At 39.7% G+C, this 25,833-nt stretch overlaps 1 protein-coding gene across 1 annotated transcript in view; it reads left to right on the top strand.

Annotated features, from left to right (window-relative positions):
- Nucleotides 1-25,833, top strand: part of LOC102848552 (probable phospholipid-transporting ATPase VA-like) — a 664,838-nt gene that overhangs the window by 574,277 nt on the left and 64,728 nt on the right. The window contains 1 exon segment of the mRNA XM_006892177.1: nucleotides 808-933. Within this exon segment, the coding sequence (XP_006892239.1) occupies nucleotides 808-933 (126 nt within the window).

Genomic DNA, 25,833 nt, shown 5'->3' with positions numbered 1-25,833 from the left:
GACTGGGGTAATCGGGATGGGTATGTCGGAGGCAATGAGATTGGCACAGGATAGAGCAGGGTTTAGGGCTGTTGTACATAGGGTCGCTATTAGTCGCAAACGACTCGACGGCACATAACAACAACAACAACAACCTAATAAGATGGTCCACATCTCTACCTGCACATGTTAAGGGATGGTTATGTTTCCTGTGGGTTAAGATCATAGTCAGGTTTAGATTTAAAACTTTATCTGTCTCAGTAAGTTTTAACTTGCTAATAAAGGGTATAAAAGAAGAAAGAAAATCTTAAAAATCCATCAACTGCATATATCTGAAGCATTAGTTGATTCCTATAAAGTAAGATTCCTCATTTAGAATGCTCATAGGGAAATCTGGTGGGCTAGTCCATAGTAAGTTGCACTGCCAACCCAAAGGATGTGAGGCTTTGGTGGTTTGAATCAGATGGATGATCTTCTATTATTCTTATTTTCAGCACTGGAAACCTGATGGAGGGTGTCTGAGAAGGCCCTGACTCGATGGCCGTGAGAATGAGTGATTATTGGAATAGAATTTTTTCCACATGTTAAGTGTTCAGTAAATGGTTACTGAGTCAATCCCTCAATCAATATTTTCTGATCACCCTATGAGACTACATTTTGGCATTTAGGAGATAACGAGGAGTCCATAGTAGAGAAATCCAGTCCAGTTACATCTACCTAGTATTCAAAATCTGAGTTTTATTTTATTGGCTTGTATCTTGGAAAGCAGTGGCATACATGATACAAGTGGAAATCTCTCAAATAATGTGAGTCCCTCTCCCTTTCAAGGTGGTGATGGCCAGTGACTTCGCAGTGCCAAGATTCCGGTACCTGGAGAGACTGTTAATTGTCCATGGACATTGGTGCTATTCTCGACTTGCCAACATGGTGCTTTATTTCTTCTATAAGAACACAGTAGGTATTTGACACTAGTGTTCAGACTTTCTAAGTGGAAATACTTGGCATATGTAGGACTGTCACCCACAACAGATTCAAAGGCACAGCTCCACACTGACTCATCTTGCATGTCCTTCATGAATTTCCCCCGTTCTGACCTTTCAACACAAAGATCTTGCTCATTACCCATGAAAACAACAGCACTTCTGAGGTGTGAGTTATTTTACATAGGGTTTTGGATGCAGGTAAATAAAGTCAGAAAGTTCCTATATTATTTTGTAATTAGAAGTGGAATAATCATGATGTCTACATATGTATATAGTCCCATAATCAGTTAAGACCTTGAGGTCCAATTCAAATGTTATGCATCTGATTTCACGAGTGACTAACCACTCTATATAAGTGCTTCTCTGGTATGCACTGCCAAGCTATCCAAGGCAAGAGTAATTTAATTGGTGCATTCTTTAACATTCTTGTTGCGTTCTGTAGAGTCAGAACCAACTCATAGATGGCCTTCTGGAGGATTTACAGAGGCAGTTAAACACATGGGAGGATATTGCTCATCCTCCTCCCATGGAACAGCTGGTGGCCTCAAACTGTGTGCCTTCAAGATTGCAATGCAGTTTCTTGGTACTCTACTTGGACCAGGAGGCAGTCATCAGAACAGAGCAAGGAAGCACTGCATGGTTCCTATCTCCATGTCTTTTCAATCTATATGCAGAAGAGATTATCCGGGAAGCTAGGCTCTATGAGGAAAAATGTGGCATCAAGATTGGAGGTAGACTTATCAACAATCTGTGTTATGCAGATGACTCAACCCTGCTTGCTGAAACTGAGGAGGAACTGAAGTGCTTGCTCCAGAAGGTCAAGGAGTGCAGCCTTCAGTATGGATTGAAGCTCAACATCAAGAAGACAAAGATTTTCACCACTGGGCCAATTGGCAGCATCATGATGGATGGTGAAGAGATTGAGATTGTTAACAGCTTCAGTTTACTTGGCTCTACAGTCAACACTCTTGGTACCAGCAGCCAGGAAATTAAAAGATTAATTGCACTGGGAAAGTCTGCTGTCAGAGATCTCTCGAAAGTGCTGAAGAGCAATAATGTCAGTCTGGAGACTAAGGTGTGCCTGATCAAGGCCATGATCTTTGCAATTACTTGCAATGCATCTGAAACTGGACAATGATTAGGGATAATAGGCGGAGAATTGATGCCTTTGAGCTGTGGTGCTGGAGAAGGGTATTGCTAAGAGAACCGTGGACTGCTAAGAGAACAGACAAATTCATCCTGGAGAGGGTGAAGCCAGGCGACTGCTTGGAGGCAAGGATTCTGAAGCTTTGTCTGACATACTTTGGACATGTCGCAAGGTGGGATCAGTCCTTGGAGAGGGATGTCATGCTTGGGAGGGTAGAGAAAAAGCACAGGAGAGGAAAGCACTCAGTGAGATGGATTGATTTAGTCACTGGGGTAATGGGGATAGGTGTGTTGGAGACAATAAGATTGGCCCCGGATAGAGCAGCATTTAGGGCTCTAACATAGGGTCGTTACGAGTCACAGGCGACTCGATGGCACATGATAACAACAAAAACATTCTTTAACACAGACTGGAAACATCAAATGATGATCACAATTATACCTATGATCCTGGAATCACAATGAAGGAATGTGATCACTGCATAATTCCAGTTTTTAAACGTCAGTTATAGGGAACTCTGGTGGTCAAGTGAGTATAAAGAGCTGTGTTGCCAGTACAAATACAGGTGCTTTTAATCTACTAGCTGCTCCATGAGAGAAAAGTGGACAGTCTCCTTCCATGTAATTGACAGCCTCTGAAAACCAGCTATGAGTCAGTCTCAATTTTACAGCAATAAGTGACTGAGAGTGAGCTGAGAAACAACCACACTGGAGTGAGTGCAGAAAAGCAGCTATGGTCCTGCGACTTCTCTCTTGTTATCCAGTCAGTTCATTCTAAAGCCAGGCTAGACTTCTGTTAGATCATCATAACTGTCCACAATTTTCTCTTCAGTGACTGAATAAAGAGGTTTTGGTTAGTTTTCGTTTATAACTCAGCTCCTCCACTACTGAATCCTGGCCAGGCAAGGTTTATCAGACCCTGGGCCCCTTTAAAAGCTTTCTATCTCCCCCAAGTAGGCAGGTTCCACACTATAACAAATTGATAAACTTTGCTCAAAACCGGCCAGATTGCTTGACTCCTGATAGCTTATAGTTGAATGTATAAAAAAAAGAATGTAAAAAAACTCACACAAGTATGGGCTTTCAAGGTGGTAATTGTTGTACTGATCTCACAATATCTGACATGCTGGACTCCACTATTGCAGTCACTGTGTCAATCCACCTCATTGAAGGATTTTTGTCTGAGGTAGCACTGGGAAAACAGTTTTGAACTGCCTCAGACAAAAATCCTTCCCTAAAGATGCTCCAGGAGATTTGGATTTAAATCTTCCTAAACTTGAAACAGGCAACAGTGTGAAAGACCAGCAGCAGCATGACAGGGCAGCAGCAGTGCAAGGCACACGGCATCACAAAATTTATCTGTGGCCTGAGACATCATATCAAGGGTCTGGACAGAGTACGCAAGAATGCAAGGGGATGCTGATGGAGCAGAGAAAAGGAAGGTACAAGGCACATGTGGGAGGTGGGGGCACCACACTGAATCCATTAGTTAGTTCTGTAAGGGAGAAGTGTCTTTCATCTGCTCCTTTCAGTAAAATGCTTTTCTGTCAAATATTGTTCAGAAGCTGAGCATCCAAATTAAGACAGTGTAGGAAGAAGAATTGGCCATCCACTTCCAAAATATAACGGGCCTTCAAAAACCTTGTGTACAGCAGAGTACACTTAGAGCAGACTAGCAGATATGGATCCTGAGGCTGAGCCCTCAAATTTGGAAACACAAAGGAGGAGGAAGAGTTGTAAGCAGACACTAATGACTGGAATATATAGAACACGAGGAGCATGAATATAGGAAACTTTCAAGAAAGAAATGGAATGTATAAATACTGACGTATTATGTATTCATGAAATTGGCATGAGACATTTGAATCAGACAATCTTATAATCTACTATGCTGGAGATGAAAATGTGAGGAAAAGTGGGATTACTGTCATGGTTAAAAAGGTCATTTTGAAAGGATTATATCCATAGCCATACAAGGAAGTCTGGTGAATATAACTATTATTAAAATATAGAGAGTCAAAGAGGAGGAAATAGATTATTTCTATCAACCTTTTTAGTCAGAAATTGATCAAACATGCAACCATGATCATTAATAATAATGGGTGACTGGAATGCAAAAGTTGGGAACAGGATAGAAGGATCAGTAGTCGGAAAACATCGACTTGGTGACAGAAATTAAGCTGGGGATAGAATGATAGAATTCTGTAGAATCAATGATTTATTAATTGCAAACACCTTTTATAAGAAACAGAAATGCAGACTATATACAAGGATTTAACCTGATGGTATGCACAGAAATCAGATCAATTACATTTGTGGAAAGAATCATTGGAAAGAGGTTCAATATCAGCAGTAAAAACTAGGCCAGCTACTAATTGTGGAACAAACTGTCAACAACTCATATGAAGTTCAAACTAAAGCTAAAGAAGGTAAAATCAAATCCACAGGAATTAAAATTTGACCTTGAGTCTATCCCACTTAAATTTAAAAATCAACTCAGGAATAGGTTTGGGGCCTTGAACACTAATGAACAAAGACCAGATGAGCTATGGAAGGATATCAAGAATATCACCCATGAAGAACACAAAATGTCATTACAAAGACAAATAAAGAAAAAAAAAAAAGATCAAGATGGTTGTCAGAAGAGACTCTCAATATTAAATTAGAGCACTGAAGAGTCAAAGCAAAGAGAAAAAATAAAGAAGTTAAGGAGCTGAATAGAAGATTTCAAAGGGCAGTGTGGAGAGGTGGGTAAAGGAAATGGGAAAGATCCAGTGTGAAGAACAATGCTTATGAACTTTATAAGTAGACCAATATAAACCAGTATAAAATAAAAATTGTATATATACTTATATGAGATATATATATATGTATATTTTAAAGGACAGTACAGGAAAACAAAGTAAAGTATTATAATAAAATGTGCAAAGAACTGGAGTTGGAAAATCAAAAGGGCCAAACTTGCTCAGCATTTCTTTTTTATTTTTTTTGCTCAGCATTCTTTCCTTCTTTTTCTCAGTATTTCTTACGCTGAAGAAACTAAAGAAAAATTCAAGCCTAAGGTTGCAATACTTAAGGATTCTACAGGCAGAATATTGAATGATCTAGGAAGCATTAAAGTACAATGAAAGAGTATACAGAGTTACCATACCAAAAAGAATTGGCTGGCACAGAAGAATTTCAAGAAACAGAATATAATCAAGAGGCAATGGTAATGGAGGAGGAAGTGCAGACTGCTCTGAAGGACTTGGCAAAAAAATAAGGCCCACGAATTGATGGAATACCAATTAATATTTTTCAACAAACAGCTGCCTGGATGTACTCACCAAGTTCTGTGAAGAAATCTGGAGAACAACTACCTGCCAACTGACTGGAAGAGATCCATATTTATACCTATCAAAAAAAAAAAAAAGGTGACCCAACAGAGTGTGGAAATTATCATACAATATCACTCATATCACATACAAGCAAAATCTTGCTAAGATTATCCAGAAATGACTGAAACAGTACATTGACAGAGAACTGCCAGAAATACAAACTGGGTTTAGAAGAATTTGTGGCACTAGAGACATTATCGCCAATGTCAGATGCATCTTAGCAGAAAGCAAAATGTACCAAAGGGATAGCTATCTGTGTTTCACAGACTGTGCAAAAGATTCTCACCACAGGGCCAGTTGGCAGCACCATAATAGATGGAGAAGGGATTAAGGTTGTTAACCATTTCTGCTTGCTCATCTCTACAATCAACACTCTTGGCATCAAAAGCCAGGAAATCAAAAGATTAATTTTACTGGAAAAATCTGCTGTCAGGGACCTCTCCAGAGTACTGAGAAGCAACGATGTCAGTCTATAGACTAAGGTGCGCCTGATCCAGACCATGGTCTTTGCAATTACTTGCTATGCATTAGAAAGCTCAACAATGACTAAAGATGACAGAAGAAGAATTGATGCTTTTGAGCTGTGGTAAGAGCATTAAACATACGAAAAGAACAAACCTTCAAGAGAACAAACAGGCCTGACTTGGAGAGGATGAAACCAAGTTTCTCCATGGAGGCTGGGATTTTAAAGCTTTGTCTCACGTACAGTAAGCACATGGCCAGGAGAGACTGGTCTTGGAGAAGGACATCAAAAGTAGAGTACTGGAGTAATGAGGGTAGCTGTTAAGTGTCCATGAGCCTGGCTCAGGATAAGGCAGGCTTCAGACATAGGGTGACTCAACAGCACATAACAACATTCTTCCTCTTTCTTGACTCCTTTACTCCGCAAAGAGTCACTATATCTCACATTATAATGAGTGCAAGAAAGCCCAAAGAAGAGAGACAAATGCCAAAATGTCAGTAAAAACTGAGGTTCATCATGTTTCAACGTGGGTAGGAAAATGACTTTTTGAGATATTATTGAAGCATTGACTGAAGTAGGACTTGAAGGATATATGTCATTATCAATTCCATCAGTTTAAGCCACCCATTATATTTTCTGATCTTTACAAACCTTTTGTGAAGAATGTTAGGAAATAAGCTCAGAGGCTGAAAAAATGGTTCAGGAGATCACCAAGGCAGATAAAACAGCAGTGGACCACCATTCATCTATCAGTTTGTCATACTGTATTAGGTTGCTTATTGCTGTGATGCTGGAAGCTATACCACTAGTATATCAAATACCAGAAGGGTCATTCATGATGGACAGGTTTCGGGAGGAGCTTCTAGAGTAAGATAAATGACAACATAGTCTTGCCAATGCACTTCTGAAATAATGGGCCATTAAAAAATACAATGTCTAGCAGTATTTCCTGCCATTGTCTCAGACAATGGCAGGAAATGAAACCATCCAGTTGAAAGACATTTAAAATACTACTGTGGAAGAGTTGCCTCATTAAAGTGATTGTTGTTAGGTGACATCAAGTCCACTCCAACTCATAGCAGCCCTGTGAAGAACAGATCGAAACCTTTCCTTATCTTGGGCCATCTTACAATCTCTGCCTTGTGCAAACCCACTACTGCAGTCATATGTCAATCTATCCCATTGAGAGTCTTCCTCTCTTTCAGTGACTCACAACTTTTCTAAGTATATATATTGTCTTTCCCAAGGACTTACTTTTCCTGGAAACATGCCCAAAGTATGAGAGACAAAGTTTGATCATCCTTATCTCTCAGGAACATGTTGGTTGTGCTTCCCACAAGACATATTTGTTCTTTTGATAGGAACACCAGCTCCTCAAAGTGGACCCTGCCTTAATGAAATAGACTAAAGCTTTCAGTCAATGAAAGATGATCAGTTAATGTGGCAGAACTCAAAATAAGTTGAAACAGTTGCAAATATCTGTAAGCAGACACTAGTGTTGGAACATGGAATGTGAAAAGCATGAATGTAGGAAAATTGGACATTGTTAAGAAAGAAATGGAACACATAATATTGGCATACTAGGTATTGGCGAAATGAGATGGCTTGGCATGGGACATTTTTAATCATATGATCATATGATTTACTATGCCAGGGATGAAAAGGTGAGAAAAAATGGGGTTGGTTTCATAATTTAAAAAGTCATTTCTAGATCCATCCTGAAATACAATATGGTGAGCAACAGGATAATATCCATATGTATACAAGGAAGTCCAGTGAATGCCACTATCATTCAAATACATACACCAACAGCTAGAGCCAAAGAGAAGAAAATGGAAGATTTCTACCAACTTTTGCAGTCAGAAATTGATCAAACATGCAATCAAGATGCATTGATAATGGGCGACTGGAACGCAGAAGTTGGGAACGGGGAGAAGGATCATTATCTGGAAAATATGGGATCAGAGAGAGAAATGAGGCTGGAGACAGAATGATAGAGTTCTACACATTGAATTATTTGTTCATTGCAAATACCTTTTGTAAGAAAAATAATGCAGGCTACACACATGGATTTCACCTGATGGCATACATAGGGATCAAATCAATTACATTTGTGGAAAGACTCGCTGGAGAAGCTCAATATTGGCAGTGAAAACCAGGCTGAGTGCTGATTGTGGTACAGACCACCAACTACTAATATGCAAGTTCAAGCTGAAGTTGAGGAAAATTAAATCAAATCCACAGGAATCAAAATTTTACCTTAAGTCTGCCCCACTTGAATTTCAAAACCATCTCAGGAACAGGTTTGAGGCCCTGAATACTAATGAGTGAAGACCAGATGCATTGTGGGAGGATATCAATGGTATCATCCAGGAAGAGTGCAAATGGTCATTACAAAGGCTGAAGAAGACGAAAAGACCAAGATGGATGTCAGATGAGACTCTGCGTATTGCATTAGAGCACCGAGTAGCCAAAGCTAAAGCAAGAAACCAAGAAATCAAAGAGCCAAACAGAAAATTTCAAAAAGCAGCCTGAGACAACAAAGCAAGATACTATAATGAAATGTGCAGAGAGCTGGAGTCAGAAAATCAAAAGTGCCAAACTCACTCAGCATTTCTTAAGCTGAAGGAGTTGAAAAACAAATTCAAGCCATGGGTGGCAATACTTAAAGATAGTTTGGGTAGAATGTTGAATGATCCAGGAAGTATCAAAAGAAGATAGAAGGAGTACATAGAGTCACTGTATCAGAAGGAATTGGCTAACACAGAAGAATTTCATTAAATAACATATGAGAAAGAGTCTATGGTGATGAAGGAGGAAGTTCAAGTTGCTCTGAAGGAACTGGCAAAAACAAGGCTCCAGGAGTTGACAGCATACCAATTGATTCATTTCAACAAACAGACACTGCCCTGGATGTGACCACTAAGCTGTGCCAAGAAACATGGAGGACAGCCAGCTGGCCAACTGACTGGAAAAGATCAATATTTGTTCCCATTCCAAAGAAAGGTGACCCGAAAGAGTGCGGAAATTATCGGACAATATCATTAATATCACATGCAATCAAGATTCTGCTGAAAATTATCCAAAAATGTTTGGAACAATATGTTAACAGAGAACTGCCAGATGTGCAGGTTGGATTTAGAAGAGGTCGTGGTACTAGGGCTATTATAGCTAATATTAGATGGATCTTGGCAGAAAGCAGAGAATACCAGAAGAATGTCAATCTGTGCTTCATTGACTATGCAAAGGCTTTTGACTGTGTGGATCACAATAAGCTATGGCTGACCCTGAGTAAAATGGGAATCCCAGAATATTTGATTGTGCTAATGCAAAAACTATACGTGGACCAAGGCCAGTTGTCAGAACAGAGCAAGGAGACACTACATGGTTCAAAACCAAGAAGAGGGTCCATCAGGGATGTATTTTGTCTCCATATCTTTTCAGTCTGTATGCAGAACAGATCATCTGAGATGCTGGTGTGTACGAGGAGGAATGTGGCATCAGGATTGGTGGAAGAGTCATCAGCAATCTGTGTCATGTGGATGACACAACCCTGCTTGCTGAAACGGAGGAGGACCTGAAGCACTTGCTGCAGAAGGTCAAGGATTGCAGCCTCCAATATGGATTGAGGCTCAATGTCAGGAAAACAAAGATTCTCAGTACTGGGCCAACTGGCAGTATCAGTAAAGATGGTGAAGAGATTGAGATAGTTAACAGTATTAGTTTGCTTGGTTCCACAGTCAACACTCTTGGTAGCAGCAGCCAGGAAATCAATAGACGAATTGCACTGGGAAAGTCAGCTGTGAGGGACCTCTCAAGAGTACTGAGGAGCAACGACATCAGGCTGGAGACTAAGGTGCGCCTGATCCAGGCTATCTATAGTCTTCACAATTATGTGCTATGCATTGGAGAGCTGGACAGTGAATAGGGATGATAGAGATAGAATTGATGCCTTTGAGCTGTGGTGCTGGAGAAGAGTGTTGAGTATATCATGGACTGCTAGGAGAACAAACAGGTTTGTCCTGGAGAAGGTGAAGCTGGAATACTCCTTGAAGTAAAGGATTCTGAAGCTTCGTCTGACATATTTTGGGCATGTTGTAAGGAGGGACTGGTCCTTGGAAAGGGACATCATGTTTGGGAGACTGGAGGGACGGTGCAGGAGAGGAAGACCCTCGATGAGATGGATCAATTCTGTGATTGCAGTGGTGGGAATGAGTGTGTTTGAGACGGCAAAGTTGGCACAGAATAGAACGGCAATTAGGGCTCTTGGTCATAGGGTCGCTATGAGTTGAAGGCAACTCGATGGCACATAATAACACAAACAACAATAGGAACATGGAATATACAAAATATGAATCTAGGAAAATTGAAGGTTGTCAAAAACAAAAAGAAATACCTACAGACCAATACCCTGGACATTAGTGAGCTGAACTGGCTGCTATTACCATAGATGGTATACCAATTGACATATTTCAGCTAACAGATGCTGCCCTGGACGTGCTCACCAAGTAATCTGGAGAACAACCACTTGGCCAACTGACTGGAAGAGGTCTATATATTTGTTCCCATCCCAAAGAAGGGCGACCCAACTGAGTGTGGAAACTACAGAACAATATCATTGATTTCACATGCAAGCAAGATTCTACTGAAGAATATCCAAAAACGACTGGAATACCACATCAGCAGAGAACTGCCAGAAGTCCAGGCTATGTTTAGAAGGGGTCATGGTACTAGGGATATTGTAGCTAATGTTAGATGGATCTTAGCTGAAAGCAGGGAACACCAGAGGAATGTCTGTGTTTCATTGATTATGCAAAGACGTTTGACTGTGTGGATCATAACAAACTGTGGCTGACTCTGAGAAGAATGGGAATCCCAGAATACTTAATCATGCTAATGCGAAACCTCTGCTTAGACCAAGAGGCAGTCATCAGAACAGAGCAAGGAAACACTGCATGGTTCAAAATTGGGAAGAGCATACGCAAGGGATATGTCCTGTCTCTGTACCTTTTCAACCTGTATGCAGAACAGATCATCCGGGAGGATGGGCTCTATGAAGAGAAATGTCAGGTCAGGATTAGTGAAAGATCTATCAACAATCTGCCTTATGCGGATGACACAACCCTGCTTGCTGAAACTGAGGAGGACCTGAAGCACTTGCTGCCGAGGATCAAGGACTGTAGTCTTCAGAATGGATTGAGGCTCAATGTCAGGAAAACAAAAATACTCACCACTGGGCCAATAGGCAGCATCATGATGGATGTCGAAGAGATTGAGACTGTTCACAGCTTTAGTCTGCTTGGCTTCACAGTAGCCAGGAAATTAAAAGACATATTGCGATGGGAAAGTCTGCTGTAAGGGAACTCTCCAACGTACTGAAGAACAATGGTGTCTCTCTGGAGACTAAGGTACGTCTGATTCAGGCCATGGTCTTTGCTATCACTTGTTACGCCTCAGAGAGCTGGAGAATGACTAAGGAGGATAAAAGGAGAATTGATGTCTTTGAGCTGTGGTGCTAGAGAAGAGTACTAAGGGTATCGTGGAGTGCTAGGAAAACAAACAGATTCATCCTGGAAAGGGTTAAACCGGGGGCAGCTCTTTGGAGACAAGGATTCTGAGGCTTCGTCTAACATACTTTGGACATGTTGTAAGGAGGGACCAGTCCTTGGAGAGGGACATCATGCTTGGTAGGGTGGAGGGACAGCGCAGGAGGGGAAGGCCCTCTATGAGGTGGATTGATTCAGTGACTGGGGTAATTGGGATGGGTGTGTCGGTGACAGTGCGATTGGCACAGGACAGAGCAGAGTTTAGGGCTGTTGTACATAGGGTCGCTATGAGTTGCAAGCAACTCGACAGCACATAACAACAACAACAATTATATGGTCTACTGTCCCTGGAATGACAATTTTTTAAAAAATAACACCACATTAATCATTAAAAATGACATTTCAAGATCTGTCCTAAAGTGCAATGCAGTTAGTTATAGGACAATATCCACATGTACACAAGAAAGATCTGCTAATACGACTAAAATTCTAATTTAAGCACCAACTACTAAAGTGAAAGATGAAGAAATTGAAGATTTCTGTCAACATCTGGGTTTGAACTTCTTCTTTTGGTCTGAAATGAACCAAATGTACAATCAAGATGTATTAATAATAATGTATTAATAATAATGATTACTGGAATGCAGAAGTTGGAAATGAAGAAAGAGTAGTCAAATCAGAATTTTAACGATAGAAATGAAACAAAAGATCTCATGACACATATGCCATTTATGGTTCTTGTATTTTCAGCACAGCAGACTTCTGCACACTGAGCTTGGGGTCTCAGTGGTTTTCTAGAATGGTCAGCCTAAGCCTATTCAAAGGGGAGAGTTGCACATACTGCCTACACATTGCACAGCCCTTCTTTTATTCTAAAAAATTACTATTAAAAAATAATTTATTCCAAAAAACAAATATTATGATATAAAGTGGTATGGCCAGTGAGTTAGTTTTTCATTGCAAATACATTTTTTAAAGTCACAAACAAAGACCATGTGACCTTGAAAGATGGAATACAAAACAATCACATCACTACATCTATTGAATTAGATGATGAAGAAGCTCAATATCTTCAGTCAGAACAAGGCCAAAGGACGACTGTAGAATAGATCATACTTTGTTCACATGCAAGTTCAAGTTGAAGCTGAAAAATTAAAATAAGCCCAAGAGAGTCAAAATACAACCTTGACTTTATTTCACCATAATTTAGATATTATTTCAAGAATAGAGTTGATGTTTTGATTTTTTTTCATATTTATTTCCATACAAATTCATATACATTATGTTCCATATTTTCCTTCATTCACATTATGTTCCATATAATCATTCCCATACATTGAGTTTTATAAAATCACCATTGATCTATGCCCATCATTACCCTGTATCTTTAGATCCTCACTGGATCTTTCACATTTCCTTTACCTTCTCCCTCTGTCTACTAAATTCTGCAACCCTGTTACTTCCCTCCTGCCCACCCTCAGCCTCCTGCTCCCTCCCCTTCCTCCTTTGAATTTTCATACACATTTTACTAGGTATCCTTCTACTTTTACAATAATTGTCTTATGCAGTATTTATCCTTATGAAACTGAGTTATTTCACTCAGCATAATGCCCTCAAGTCTTTCCCACATTATTTAGCATTTTTCTAAAACATTACTCCTGAATGTTGCATAGTATTCCATTGTGTACCACAATTTCTCAATCCATTCATTTTTTGTTTGGTTTGTGGGGGAGGTTTGTTTGTTTTGTTTTTTTATTTTGGACATTTAGGCTGTTTCCATGTTCTTATGATTGTGAATAATGCTGCTATGAACATCAGTGTATAAATCTCCATTTATGTCTCAGTTCTAACTTCCTCAGAATATATTTCTAACAGTGGAATAGCTGGGTCAGAAGGAATATCTATGTTCAGCTTTTTGTGGAAATGCCAAACTGCATTCCAGATAGCTGTATCATTTTACAATTCCATCAACAGTGATTGGAGTTCCCACCTCTTCACATCCTTTCCAACATTTTTGTTCCCTGTCCTATTAAAATTTGCCACTGCCAGTGGGGTGAAATGGTATCTCATTGTGGTTTTTACTTGCATCTCTTTGTCGTCGGTTTTGAGCATTTCTTTTTGTATCTGTTGGTCATCCAAATGTCTGTGAAAATTCTTTCCATGTCTTTTGTCCATTTTGTAATTGGGTTAGTTTTTTTTCTTGTGGAGACTGTATTTGTTGTTGTGTACCATCAGGTCATAAACAACCCATAGCTGACCTTCTGGTGGGTTTTCAGAGGCAGTTAATCGCATAGGAGGAGATTGCCCCTCCTTCTCCTGTGGGCAGATTTTAATTGCATGCCTTTGAGATTGTAGTGAAGCTTCTTGCCACTAGGCCACCAGTGCTCCCTGATGAAGACCGTATAGTAGTAGTCTGTAAACTTTTGTTATGAGACACTTTATACTTGATGTTTTGAATACTAATCTCCAAAGGCCAGGCAAGTTGAAGGATAATATCAAGGATATCATATATGTGGAAAACAAAAAGTCATTAAAACATAAGAAAGAAGAAAAAAAAAACCAGAGTCCTGGCATGAGATGGCCTGACCTTAAGAATGCTACCCTGCAGAACCAGTGCTAGGAGCCTTTGCTCAAGTTTTTTGGAGGACTAGAGGGAAGAAACCATAATTGGCAGGACTAAGAACACTGTAACCATGGCCTAAAGCCTCAAAGCTACAGGCTTGGGTGCCAGCAAGCACATTTCATACACTGTCCTGACTGAGCAATTGTTACCAACATGAATTATAACCTTTGGACTTCCCTAATAAACACTATTATTTTCAGTCACTTACTGTGCATCTGGGCAATGAATATGGAGAAGAATACTGAATGAACTGCCAACAGAAAACACAGATATGTCTTGGGGAAAGTGCAACCAGAGTGCTCTTTGGAGGCAAAGAGGACAATGTTTCATCTCATGTGTTTAGATCATATTGTTAAGAGAGCTTATTCCTTGGAAAAAAGGACATCATATTTAAAAAAGTGAAGGACACACAAAAGAGAGGAAGACCTTCAACAAGTTGGATTGACACACTGACTACAGCAATGGGCTCAAGTGGGTCAGAGATTGTGAGGATGGCACAGGATAGGACAGGGTTCATATCTGCTGTTCATACAGTCACTATATAAGTCATACTCAACTCGATAGCACCTAACAACAATAAACACCATAATTATGGGGGATGTGAGGACATGAGAAAGAAGTGGCCAAAATAGGCATCATAAAAGACTTTGAAACTTACTCTAGTACATAGAAAAGCTAAAGCAAGTGAAAGAAATAAAGAAGTAAGAGAGTTGAACATAAAATTTCAAAGGGCAGTTCAATAAGGCAAAGCTAAGTATTATAATGAAATGTAAAAAGACTGTAGTTAGGAAACCAAAAGGGAAGAACATGTTTATCATTTTCCATACTTAAAGAGTGAAGAAGAAAGAAGATGTAACCTGAAGTTGAAATACTAAGAGATTCTAAAGGCAAAATATTGAGTGACACATGAAGAATTGGGGGAGAAAATGAAAGAAATACACAGAGTCACTGTACCAAAAAACTGACTGAAAATTTCTGGAAAAGATAACTGATTAGGCAGATGGCAACCCAGACCCTCTTCTATGAAGACACTAAAAAACAAGATAACAGATACAGGTGATTATACTCGATTAAAAATAAATAAATAAAAAGGAACCATGAGAACAGAAAACTGTAAATGCCCACCCTTTTGAACATCTACAGGTGACTTTCTGAATGGCCAAGACCTGTAGTTGTGGCTGTGTCCACACCAGTAGCTGACTGACAAGAAGGATGTTATCTCCTTTTTAGTATCCATACTCGCCTGGGAGCTAGGGGAGTTACTTTTCCCCACCACCACTCACCAAGTCCCAGCCCCACCTCAGACTAGGCTTACACTATTTCATATCTGGAACTGAGCTCACATACAGAGCTACATTCAGAGACACTTCCCCTCCAGATGCCAGTGATCTGTGCTATGCCTACCCTATAATGAGTCCCTAAATTGGTGAGGATACCATCTCAGACTGAGGTCCATGCCTCTGATAGATAGTCTATCCTTGAGGATCTTAGGCTGGCAGTGACTTCATACCAGCAGTATATACTGTCTCTGGCTAAATTTGCTGTCTGCACCCATAACCTGCTCAGCCAAAGACACCATCCTTGACAAGACAGAATAACAAATAGCAAGTGCTAACCCATTACCAGGCATACATCTCAGGCCCTCATATGAGCAGAAACTCTGCCCTGACAGGGCACCTCAAGCCTAAACTTCTGTTTAGTTGGCAGACACACTTTCCAAGAACAGACATCTGACATCCACCCTCACAGCAATGTTAAGAGCTCCAATCATGTACCCAGCCCCCATCCAGGGTTCCTCCTTTTTCTGTGTCATTTTTTCTTTCCCATTATTTTTCTGAGTTTTATTTGTGGCATTTTAAGGGAGGGGAGATTGGTTCAGTTCTTCTTCTTCTTCTCCTTCTTCCTCCTCTTCTTCTTCTTCTTCTTCTTCTTCTTCTTCTTCTTCTTCTTCTTCTTCTTCTTCTTCTTCTTCTTCTTCTTCTTTCTAGCTCTTTTCCTTTCCCTTGCTGATCTTCTTCCTTCCCTCTTCCCCCCCATATTTCTAATCTCATTTTCCTCAGTTTTGTACTAATATGTTACAGTTTTTTTTGATTGCTGTAGAGTCAAGCATGACTCATAGTGACCCTATGAACAAAAGGCCTGAGGCCTTTCTATCATTTATCAAAGTTCATAGAGTTTCCACAGGCATGTGGTTTAGGAAGTGAATGTCACTTATGCTTCCAAAATACATATTTCTATTTTCTTTCACTGTCTAATCTTGATTTTGTTTTGGGATGTTTTGTTGTTAGTTGGTTATTCCTTGTTTAGCTTTTTCCCCCCTTTTCTTTGACACAGACAGCTACAGAAGTCACATAGTCTAGCCACATACATAACTAGCATAGCTTCAGCCATTGGTCAAAAGTAAAGACCAATTCCTACTCCACATGATTAATGAAAGACTACTTACACCAGAAGAGCCTTCCCTAGACTGCTCAACCCAAATGTCAAACAAAGAAAAGCATATATACCTCCATCCTCTACAACACCCATCAGAGGACAGGAAGGGAAACACTAAGTATCACCAATCCCACAAGCTTCATAATACATTTATATGAAAGAATCAGATATATCAAAACAAAATAGTACAAAGACAATACATTGTCTCAGAGGTAACAAATCACTTCAAACCACTAAAAAAACAAGATGTTGTTGCTAGGTGCTGTCAAGTTAAGTATGACTCTTAGTGACGCTATAGACAAAAGATCTGTATCCTGTACTTTCTTGGGCCATCCTTACAATCTCTGACACACTGGAGCCCATTGCTGTAGTCACTGTGTCAATTTACCTGGTTGAGAATCTTCTCTCCTTTGCTGTGCTTCCACCTTTCCAAGCATGATGTTCTTTTCCAAGGAATGGCCTCTCTGAACAATATGTCCAAAGTATACAAAACAAAGCTTCATAATCTTTGCCTCAAAGTAGCACTCTCACTGCACTTTCTCCAACACATATCTGTTTGTTCTTTTCAGTCTATGGGATATTCAGTATTCTTTTCCATCACCACAGTTGAAAAGCATCAATTTGTATTTTGTCATCCTTATTGTTTGGCTCACAGATGCATAGCAAATGATTGGAAAGACAATTATCTGAATCAGACACACTTTAGTCCTCAAACTAACATCATTGTTCCTTAATAATTTTGAGAGGTCCCTAAAAGACTACATACTTTCTAAGTGCAATATGGTTTCTGATCTCCTGATCTGACATCAAGTTGCTGTATTGTAAATCCAAGTCAGGTAATGTTGTTAAAAATTTCACTCTTTTCTCATCGATCATGATGTTGTCTATCAGTCCAGTAGCAAAGATTTTTGTTTTCTTGACATAGAGATGCAATCCATATTAACTTTCTGCAGTAAGAACGTCAAGTCTTCTCACTTTCAGCAAACAAGGTTGTGACATCTACACCAAAGGTTATCAATGAGTCTTCCTCCAATTCTGATGCCACATTCTTCTTCTTAGAGTCCAGCTTCTCAAATCATTTGCTCAATATGCATATTAAATAGGAGTGGAGAAAGGCAACACATCGTTCTTAATTTTAAAAATGTAGTGAGAAGAATGGAAATCCCAGAACATTTGATTGTGCTAATGCGAAACTTATACTTGGACCAACAGGCAGTTGTCAGAAAAGAGCAGGAGACACTACATGGTTCAAAATCAAGAAGGGGGTTCGTCAGGGATGTATTCTGTCTCCATACCTTTTCAATCTGTATGCAGAACAGATCATCTGAGATGCTGGGCTAAATGAAGAGGAATGTGGCACCAGGATTGGTGGAAGAATCATCAACAACCTGCGTTATGCAGATGACACAACCCTGCTTGCTGAAAGTGAGGAGGACCTGAAGCGCTTGCTGCAGAAGATCAAGGACTACAGCCTCCTATATGGACTGAAACTCAACATCAAGAAAACAAAGATTCTAACCACTGAGCCAATTGGCAGAATCAGTATGGATGGTGAAGAGATTAAGATAGTTAGCAGTTTTAATTTACTTGGCTCCACAGTCAACACTCTTGGTAACAACAACCAGGAAATCAAGAGACTAATTGCATTGGGAAAGTCTCCTGTGAGGGACCTCTCAAGAGTACTGAAGAGCAATGATGTCAGACTGGAGACTAAGGTGCGCCTGATCCAGGCGATAGTCTTTTCAATTACGTGCTATGCATCAGAGAGTTGGACAGTGAATAGGGTTGATAGAAAGAGAATTTATGCTTTTGAACTGTGGTGCTGGAGAAGAGTGTTGAATGGACAGCTAGGAGAACTAACAGATTTGTCCTGCAGAGGGTGAAGCCAGAATATTCCCTGGAGTCAAGGATTCTGAAGCTTCATCTGACATATTTTGGGCATGTTGCAAGGAGGGACTGATCCTTGGAGAGGGACATCATGTTTGGCAGAGTGGAGGGGCGGCGAAGGAGAGGAAGACCTTTGATGAGATGGATCGATTCTGTGACTGGAGAGGTGGGAATAAGTGTGTTTGAGATGGCTAGGTTGGCACAGGATAGAAGAGCGTATAGAGCTCTTGTACATAGGGTCACTCTGAGTCGCAAGTGACTCGATGGCACATAACAACAACAACAACAGTGTTCCCTTGCCCTAGTCACGCAATTGCCTCTTGGTCTAGGCATAGATCTTGCATGAGCACAACTAAGTGTTCTGAAATTCCCATTCCTCTCAATGATAATTAAATTTTCTATAATCTACACAGTCAAATGCCTTTGCATAGTCAATAAAGCACATATAGACATTTTTCTGGTGTTATTTGCTTTCATCTGACATCAGCAATAATATACCTGGTCCCATGGTCTCTAAATCCAGCTTGAACATCTGGCAATACTCTATCTCTATTTTCTAATCTAGCAGTTTTTAATGATCATCACCAGTATTTTGCTTGTGTGCCATTTTAAAAGTGACATAAACAGAATCATAAAATCTTTCAGATGAAGGAAAAATTACTGCAACTTCCTGATAAGGAACTCCAAAAAATAATAAGTATATTCTGTTGTTTTTGTTGTTGTTATGTACAGTCAAGTTGCTTGCGACTCATAGCAACCCTATGTACAACAGCCCTAAATCCTGCTCTATCCTGTGCCACTCTCACTGCCTCCGACACACCCATCCTGATTACCCCAGTCACTGAATCAATACACCTCATAGATGGTCTTCCCCTTTTGCGCTGTCCTCCACCCTCCCAAGCATGATGTCCCTCTCCAAGGACCTCTCCTTCCTTACAACATGTCCAAAGTATGTCAGACAAAGCTTCAGAATCCTTGCCTCCAAGGAGCAGCCCTGGTTTAACCCTCTCCAGGGTGAATCTGTTTGTTTTCTTGGCAGTCTAGGGTACATTCAATACTCTTCTCCAGCACCACAGATCAAAGGCATCAATTCTCTTCCTATCCTCCTTAGTCATTGTCCAACTCTCTGATGCATAAAAAGTGATTGCGAAGACCATAGCCTGTATCAGATGCACCTTAGTCTCCAGAGAGACACCATTGCTCTTCAGTACCCTGGAGAGGTCCCTAAAAATATCTTCTACAGTGTGAGAAAAATATTGAAAACATGGAATTTTTAACATTATAAAACCAAATAGAGAAAATAAATGGAAAATTAGAAATCACATAAAAACATCAAATGAAAATATGGAATACTAAAGCTGAAGCTTCAGAAAGAGAAATAGTGGATGATGTTTAACTGAATCAATGGAACACAGAATTATTGACATATTCTCAGAAGAGGACATACTCTTCAATACTAATCAGCGAGAGGAACAATCAGAAAAAAATAAGGAAGGAAAATAGAGATATTGTAAGAATTATATGGGACACTATCAAGAGGAATAACTTAGATGTATCTAGAATTCCAGAACAGGAAGAAAGAAGGGGAAAAAAGTTAACCAGAGAGCCACCAGAGCTCAGTCCTTACTCCCACAGAAACATCAACAGATGCTCCCAGGAAAGGGAGGCTGCCAGCTTCTCCCTCACACCATCCCATCTGCCATCACCAATATACAGGATCCTGACGAGACATTGCCCTCACCTAGTACAATACTGAAGACAAGGATCATACCCCTGAACCACTAGAAAGTAAAGAAGAGAGTTGAAATAACTCGTCATGCCACTCTGCAGACCAAGGAGAGAAGACAAACACTGCTTAAGTTGGCACCCCTAATATATGTCACTCCAGAGACAAAAGAGGACAATAAATTTCAGGAAAGAAGACATCGTCAGGTGAGACACTGTTTCCCAGATCTAGCACTTTCAGTTGCAGGAAAGAGAAAGGCATGAAACTCCCTTGGAGAAAGGCTCCTCCACTTAAGGATTCCTATAACCATGGGGATGTACAAAAAAAAAAAGAGAGACCATAAATGGTCAATAGAGTTTGGGACAGGAAGCTACAAACAAGAGAGAGATTCACTTTCTTAGCTGGCACACTGAAGTGCTAGAGAGAAAGCTGCCTTGAAATCTTCCTGGACAGAATCTGCTTACATGGAGCATCTGGTCTCACACTAGTCTGCTAACTCTGAAGGAAAACAATAGAGTTTGAGAGAGAGGAGTACAATAAAGTGAGATTCCTGCAGACCAGAAAGAATTGGAAGGACTTTAGGAAACACAAACTTTCAAAAAAAGGACTTTCAGTAGAGTCAGTGGCCAACCTCATAAACTGAAGATTTTAAGCTGGCAAATAATCAATAACACCATCATAATAAAAAAATATCCGTATGTTACACAGACACAATAGAAACAACCTAACACCAAAAAACTCTTCACATAATCTGAAGAAAGCAATAGGCCACTTCATTATTGTGAAAAAGAAACATATTAAGCCTTCTCCAAAAAAATCAGAGCATACTGTAGGCCAAATGAATACCCTAAAGTCAGGGAAGAAGAAGGTATCTGTTGATAAGGAGTCATATGGACAGTTACAGAAGAAGGTACAAAAGATGGAAGAAACAATGGAAGCCAGAAGTAACATGAATACCTCAGAGATAGAGAACTACAGAAAATATAGTTATGAGGAATGATTCAAAAAGCTACAAAAGAAGGGGGAAATGGTAGAAGAAACAATAGAAGCCATTTTAAAAAAGCAAATATTACAGACACAGGAGCCAGAAGAAATATATTTATGAGGAAGAATTTGACCAATAGTGGAGGAAAAGGCAAAAGATGAAAGAATTAAAACTATGCATAAAGAGGTATAAGGACTTTAAAAATCATCACAAGATAGAAAGGGTACAGCCAACATAGTACTAGAAATAACAGAAATGCATGAAAATGCAATCTAGAATATTAAGACCAAAATGGTAGAAGTATCCGACATGTTGGAGGGGGGAAAAGTAGAACAGAAGAGGTGGAGAAGAAAATCAGTGAGCTGGAAGACAAGAACCTCAATGGAAACATACTAGAAGAAAAATTAGAGATGAGACATGAAGAAAACATTAGAATCAGGTGGGATGATATGAAAAGGAACACCATACATATGATAGAATTCCAGAACCTGAAAAGGACAGGAAAATCACTGAGAAAATCATGGGAGAGGTACCAGAAGGAAACTTCCCAGGAATTATGAAGAACGGAGATATCCACTTTCAAGAAACTCGGCAAACACCAATTAGACTAGACATAAAAGAACATCAAGACATATTATAATCAAATTCTCAAAAATAAAAGATAAGGGTTGAAAGAAGCATGAGAAAAATAGTCATTTAAAAAGGAGAAATAATTAGATTAAGTTCTGATATCACAGCAGAAACTATAAGACCCAAAAGAAAACAACTGCCAACTGAGGATCCTGAACCCAGTAAAGCTGTCCATCAAATACAAAGGAGAAATTAAGTCATTTTCAGAAAAGCTCCTTCTTTCACTTAAAAAAATTGTGAAAACAAGACCAACTCTACAAGAAATTCTAAAATAGGGTCCTTTACACAGAGACACCAAAAGAAAGTGGATGGACCACAATAATTAGAAACAACAGAAAAAGAAACAGCAAAATGGCAATGATAAAATCTGATCTGTCAATAAACACATTTAATGTGAATGGACAAAATTCACCAATTAAGAGAAAAAGAGTAGTGTAATAGATGGAAAAATAAAACTCATCAATATGTTGATCACAAGAGATACATCTAAGAAATGAGGAGAAAGATATACTCAAAGTCAAAAGCTGAGGGGAAAAATAGGCCATGCAAATGGCATCCACAAAAAAGTAGGAGTAGCAATAATAATCTCTGATAAAATAGACTTCAGAATGAAAGCCACCACAAAAAGATAAGGAAAACCACTATCTAAAGGCACAATAGATCAAGAAGACTTAACCTTGGTCAACATCAATACACAAAATTATATTGCTGTGGTTAGTTGCCATTGAGTCAAGTACAATCCACAACAACCCTATGAATAACAGATCTGAACCCTTTCCTATCATGTGCCATCCGCACACCTCCTGACACACTGAGCCCATTGCCACAGTCATCATGTCAATCCACCTGGTCGAGGGTCTTCCTATCCTTCATCGCCCTCCATCTTTCTGAACATCATGTCCCTCTCCAAAAAATAGCCCCTCCTAGCAACATACCTAAATTATGTGAGATGAAACCTCATCATCTTTGCCTCCAAAGAGCACTCTGGCTGCAATCTTTCCAAAGTATATTTGTTTGTTCTTTTGACTATCTGTGGGATGTTGTTCTCCAACACCACAGCTCAAAAGCATTAATTCCTTTTCTGTCATCCTTATTCATGGTCCAGCTCTCAGATGCATAGCAAGTGATTAGAAAGATCATGGCCTGAATGAGATGCACCTTAGTCCTCAAACTGACATCATTTGCACCTCAATAACATAAAGAGGTCCCTAACTGCAGATTTTCCCAGTGTTGTATGTCTCCTGATTTCCTGACTGCTGGTTCCAAGGGTATTAGTTGTTGTCCAAGTAAAACGAAGTATCACTAAATAATTGTTGTTGTTGTTGTTGTTAAGTGCCGTCGAGTCGCAGGTGACTCATAGCGACCCTATGAAGGCGAGTCCTTGATGTTTGGGTGCCTTTCATCCTCTCTCCAAGTTCATAGGGTTTCCGGAGGCAAGCTATTATGGAAGTGGATGCCACTACTCCTTCCACGCTTGTTTAATCGGGGAGCTCCACCCCACTTTCAGTGAGCGTTGGGTAGCCAACCATTAACGCATTTGACACATTCATGTCACAGTGTTCAGCCTCACAGCAACCACAAGTGACCATGGGACGGCAACTTGTACACCAGGGCTATATGACCTAGAGGAATGTCTGAACAAAAACAATGAAAGACTGGCCTGAGGGCCGCTAACTAAAAGTCACCCACCTTTGTCTTGATCACTTCACTGGGCCAGCTGATCTCTCTCTCTCTTTCTCTTTCTCTCTCTCTCTGTTGATGTTATTGTTAAGTGCCGTCGAGACGCAGGTGACTCATAGCGACCCTGCAAAATAAATAAAACAGCAGTTAAGGGAATTGAAGAAAGAGAGAGACAGCAGTAAATGGTGGCAAAACTGGACTGCTACCTGCAGAAAGCTCAATGCACATCTGAATTCAAATACAAAAATCAACTCAAGATGAATTAGAGACGTGGGAGTAAAGCCCAAAACCATAAAGATCATAAAAGACAATGTGGGGCCGAGCTTAGAAGGCCTAGTCTATAATATAAAGAGGCTGGAAAATATAGCCAAAAATCCACAACCAGGAAATGATAAAATAGATGAATGGGACTTTCTAAGGATTAAATTCTTCTGTGCCTCAAAAACTTATTCCAATGGGGTGAAAAGAAAACCTACTGATTGGGGAAAAAACATTTGGGAATACTGTCTCAGACAAAGGTCTCATAAAAAAGTGTACAGAATACTGCAGGGCATCGACAAGAAAAAGACTGATAATCCAATTACAAATGGACAAAAGACATGGAAAGGCTTTTCACAAAGAAAGACATTTGAATGGCCAACAGACACATGAAGAAATGCTCAAAGTCACTAGCAATAAGAGAGATGCAAATCCAAACCACTATGAGATACCATCTCAGCCCAGTAGGACAGTTTAACAAAGGCTAAATTTAACAAGACAGAAAGCAATAAATGTTGGAGAGGATGTGGAGAGATAGGAACTTTATAGACTGTTGGTAGGATTGTAAAATGGTACAAGCACTCAGGAAGGCAGTATGGCATTTCCTAAAAAAACCCCTGAAGACAGAAATTCCTTATCGCCCAGCTATTTGACTAGGAATATACCCCAAGTAAATTATAACTAATCACAAACAAAGATTTGTACACCAAAGCTTACAACTGTGTTATTCACCAATGCAAGAATATGGAAACAGCAAAAATGTCCAATCACAACCAAATGGATTGAGAAACTGTGGTACATTAACATGATGGAATACTATGCAGCACTCAGGAGCAATGATTTTTAAAAATATTATATAACTTGGGAGAGATTGGAGAGCATCATGCTGAGTGAACTAACTCAGTTTCATAAGGACAAATACTGCATAGAACCATGATTATAAAAACAGAAGAAAAACTAGTAAAATGAGTATGAAGGCCCAAGGGAGAGATGAGGGTAAGAAAAGGGAAATCATAGGGTTGCACAATTTTGTGGGTGGAGCAAGAGGGGGTAAAGGAAATGCGAACAATCCAGTGGGGATCTGGAAAGACAGGGTAATAGTGGGCATAGTTTGTTGCTGTTATTGTGCACAGTTGAATCAGAACCAACCTATAACTGACCCTCTGGCAGGTTTTCAGAGGCAGTTAATTGCATGGAAGGAGATTGCCCATTCTTCTCCTGTAGAACAGCTGGAGGATTTGAACCATGTGCCTTCAGGATTGCAGCACAGCTTCTTGTCACTAGGCGACTAGCACTCCCTAAGCATAGTTTAGTGATGACTTATTTTACAAAACACAATGGCTAGGAATGATTGTATGAAACACAATGTGAATGAAGAAAAGTATGAAACGTGTGAAAGAATGTATACGAATTTTGTATGCACACCAATATAAAATAAACTTCTTTTTAAAAAAAGAATGTTTAAAATCACATATTTAATGTTGTATATATTTGTTGTAGTTGTACTATAGAGTCAGAACTGACCCATAGTTGAACTGCCAGTAAGTTTTCAGAGGTAGTTAATCACATAGGAGGAGACTGCCCATCTGTCTCCTGAGGTAGCCTCAAATCAGGAGCTTTCTGGATTGAAACGCAGCTTCTTGCCACTAGGCCACCAGAGCTCCCGTGTATATATTTACCACAATAAAATCTAAAATAACTTTTTAAATCAACCAGAGAGAGAAAATGGCTGAATACTTGCTAGAAGAAAATGTCCAAATATTGTGAAAAATGGGAAACTATACATTCAAGATGCTGAGCAAACCCAAAGAGGATAGGTCTCAAAAGAAAAACTCACGGCATATCATGATCAAATTATCAAAATTAAAGACAATACTGAAAGTTGTTTAGAGGTAGGAGCATGGAATCAAAAAGATTAAGCTTGTTTTCTAAGTAGAAGACGTGTCTGCAGCATGGCAATGGGTTGACATATGTTGTTGTTGTTATTATGTGCCACCGAGTCACTTGCAACTCATAGACCCTATGTACAACAGCCCTAAACGCTGCTCTGTCCTGTGCCAATCGCACTGTCTCAGACACTCCCATCCCAATTATCCCAGTCACTGAATCAATCC

The sequence above is a fragment of the Elephantulus edwardii genome, unplaced genomic scaffold (genome assembly GCF_000299155.1).
Source record: "Elephantulus edwardii isolate Elephantulus edwardi_28Jun2011 unplaced genomic scaffold, EleEdw1.0 scaffold00111, whole genome shotgun sequence".
NCBI classification, from domain to species: domain Eukaryota; kingdom Metazoa; phylum Chordata; class Mammalia; order Macroscelidea; family Macroscelididae; genus Elephantulus; species Elephantulus edwardii.
This window is presented reverse-complemented; position numbering and strand designations above follow the sequence as displayed.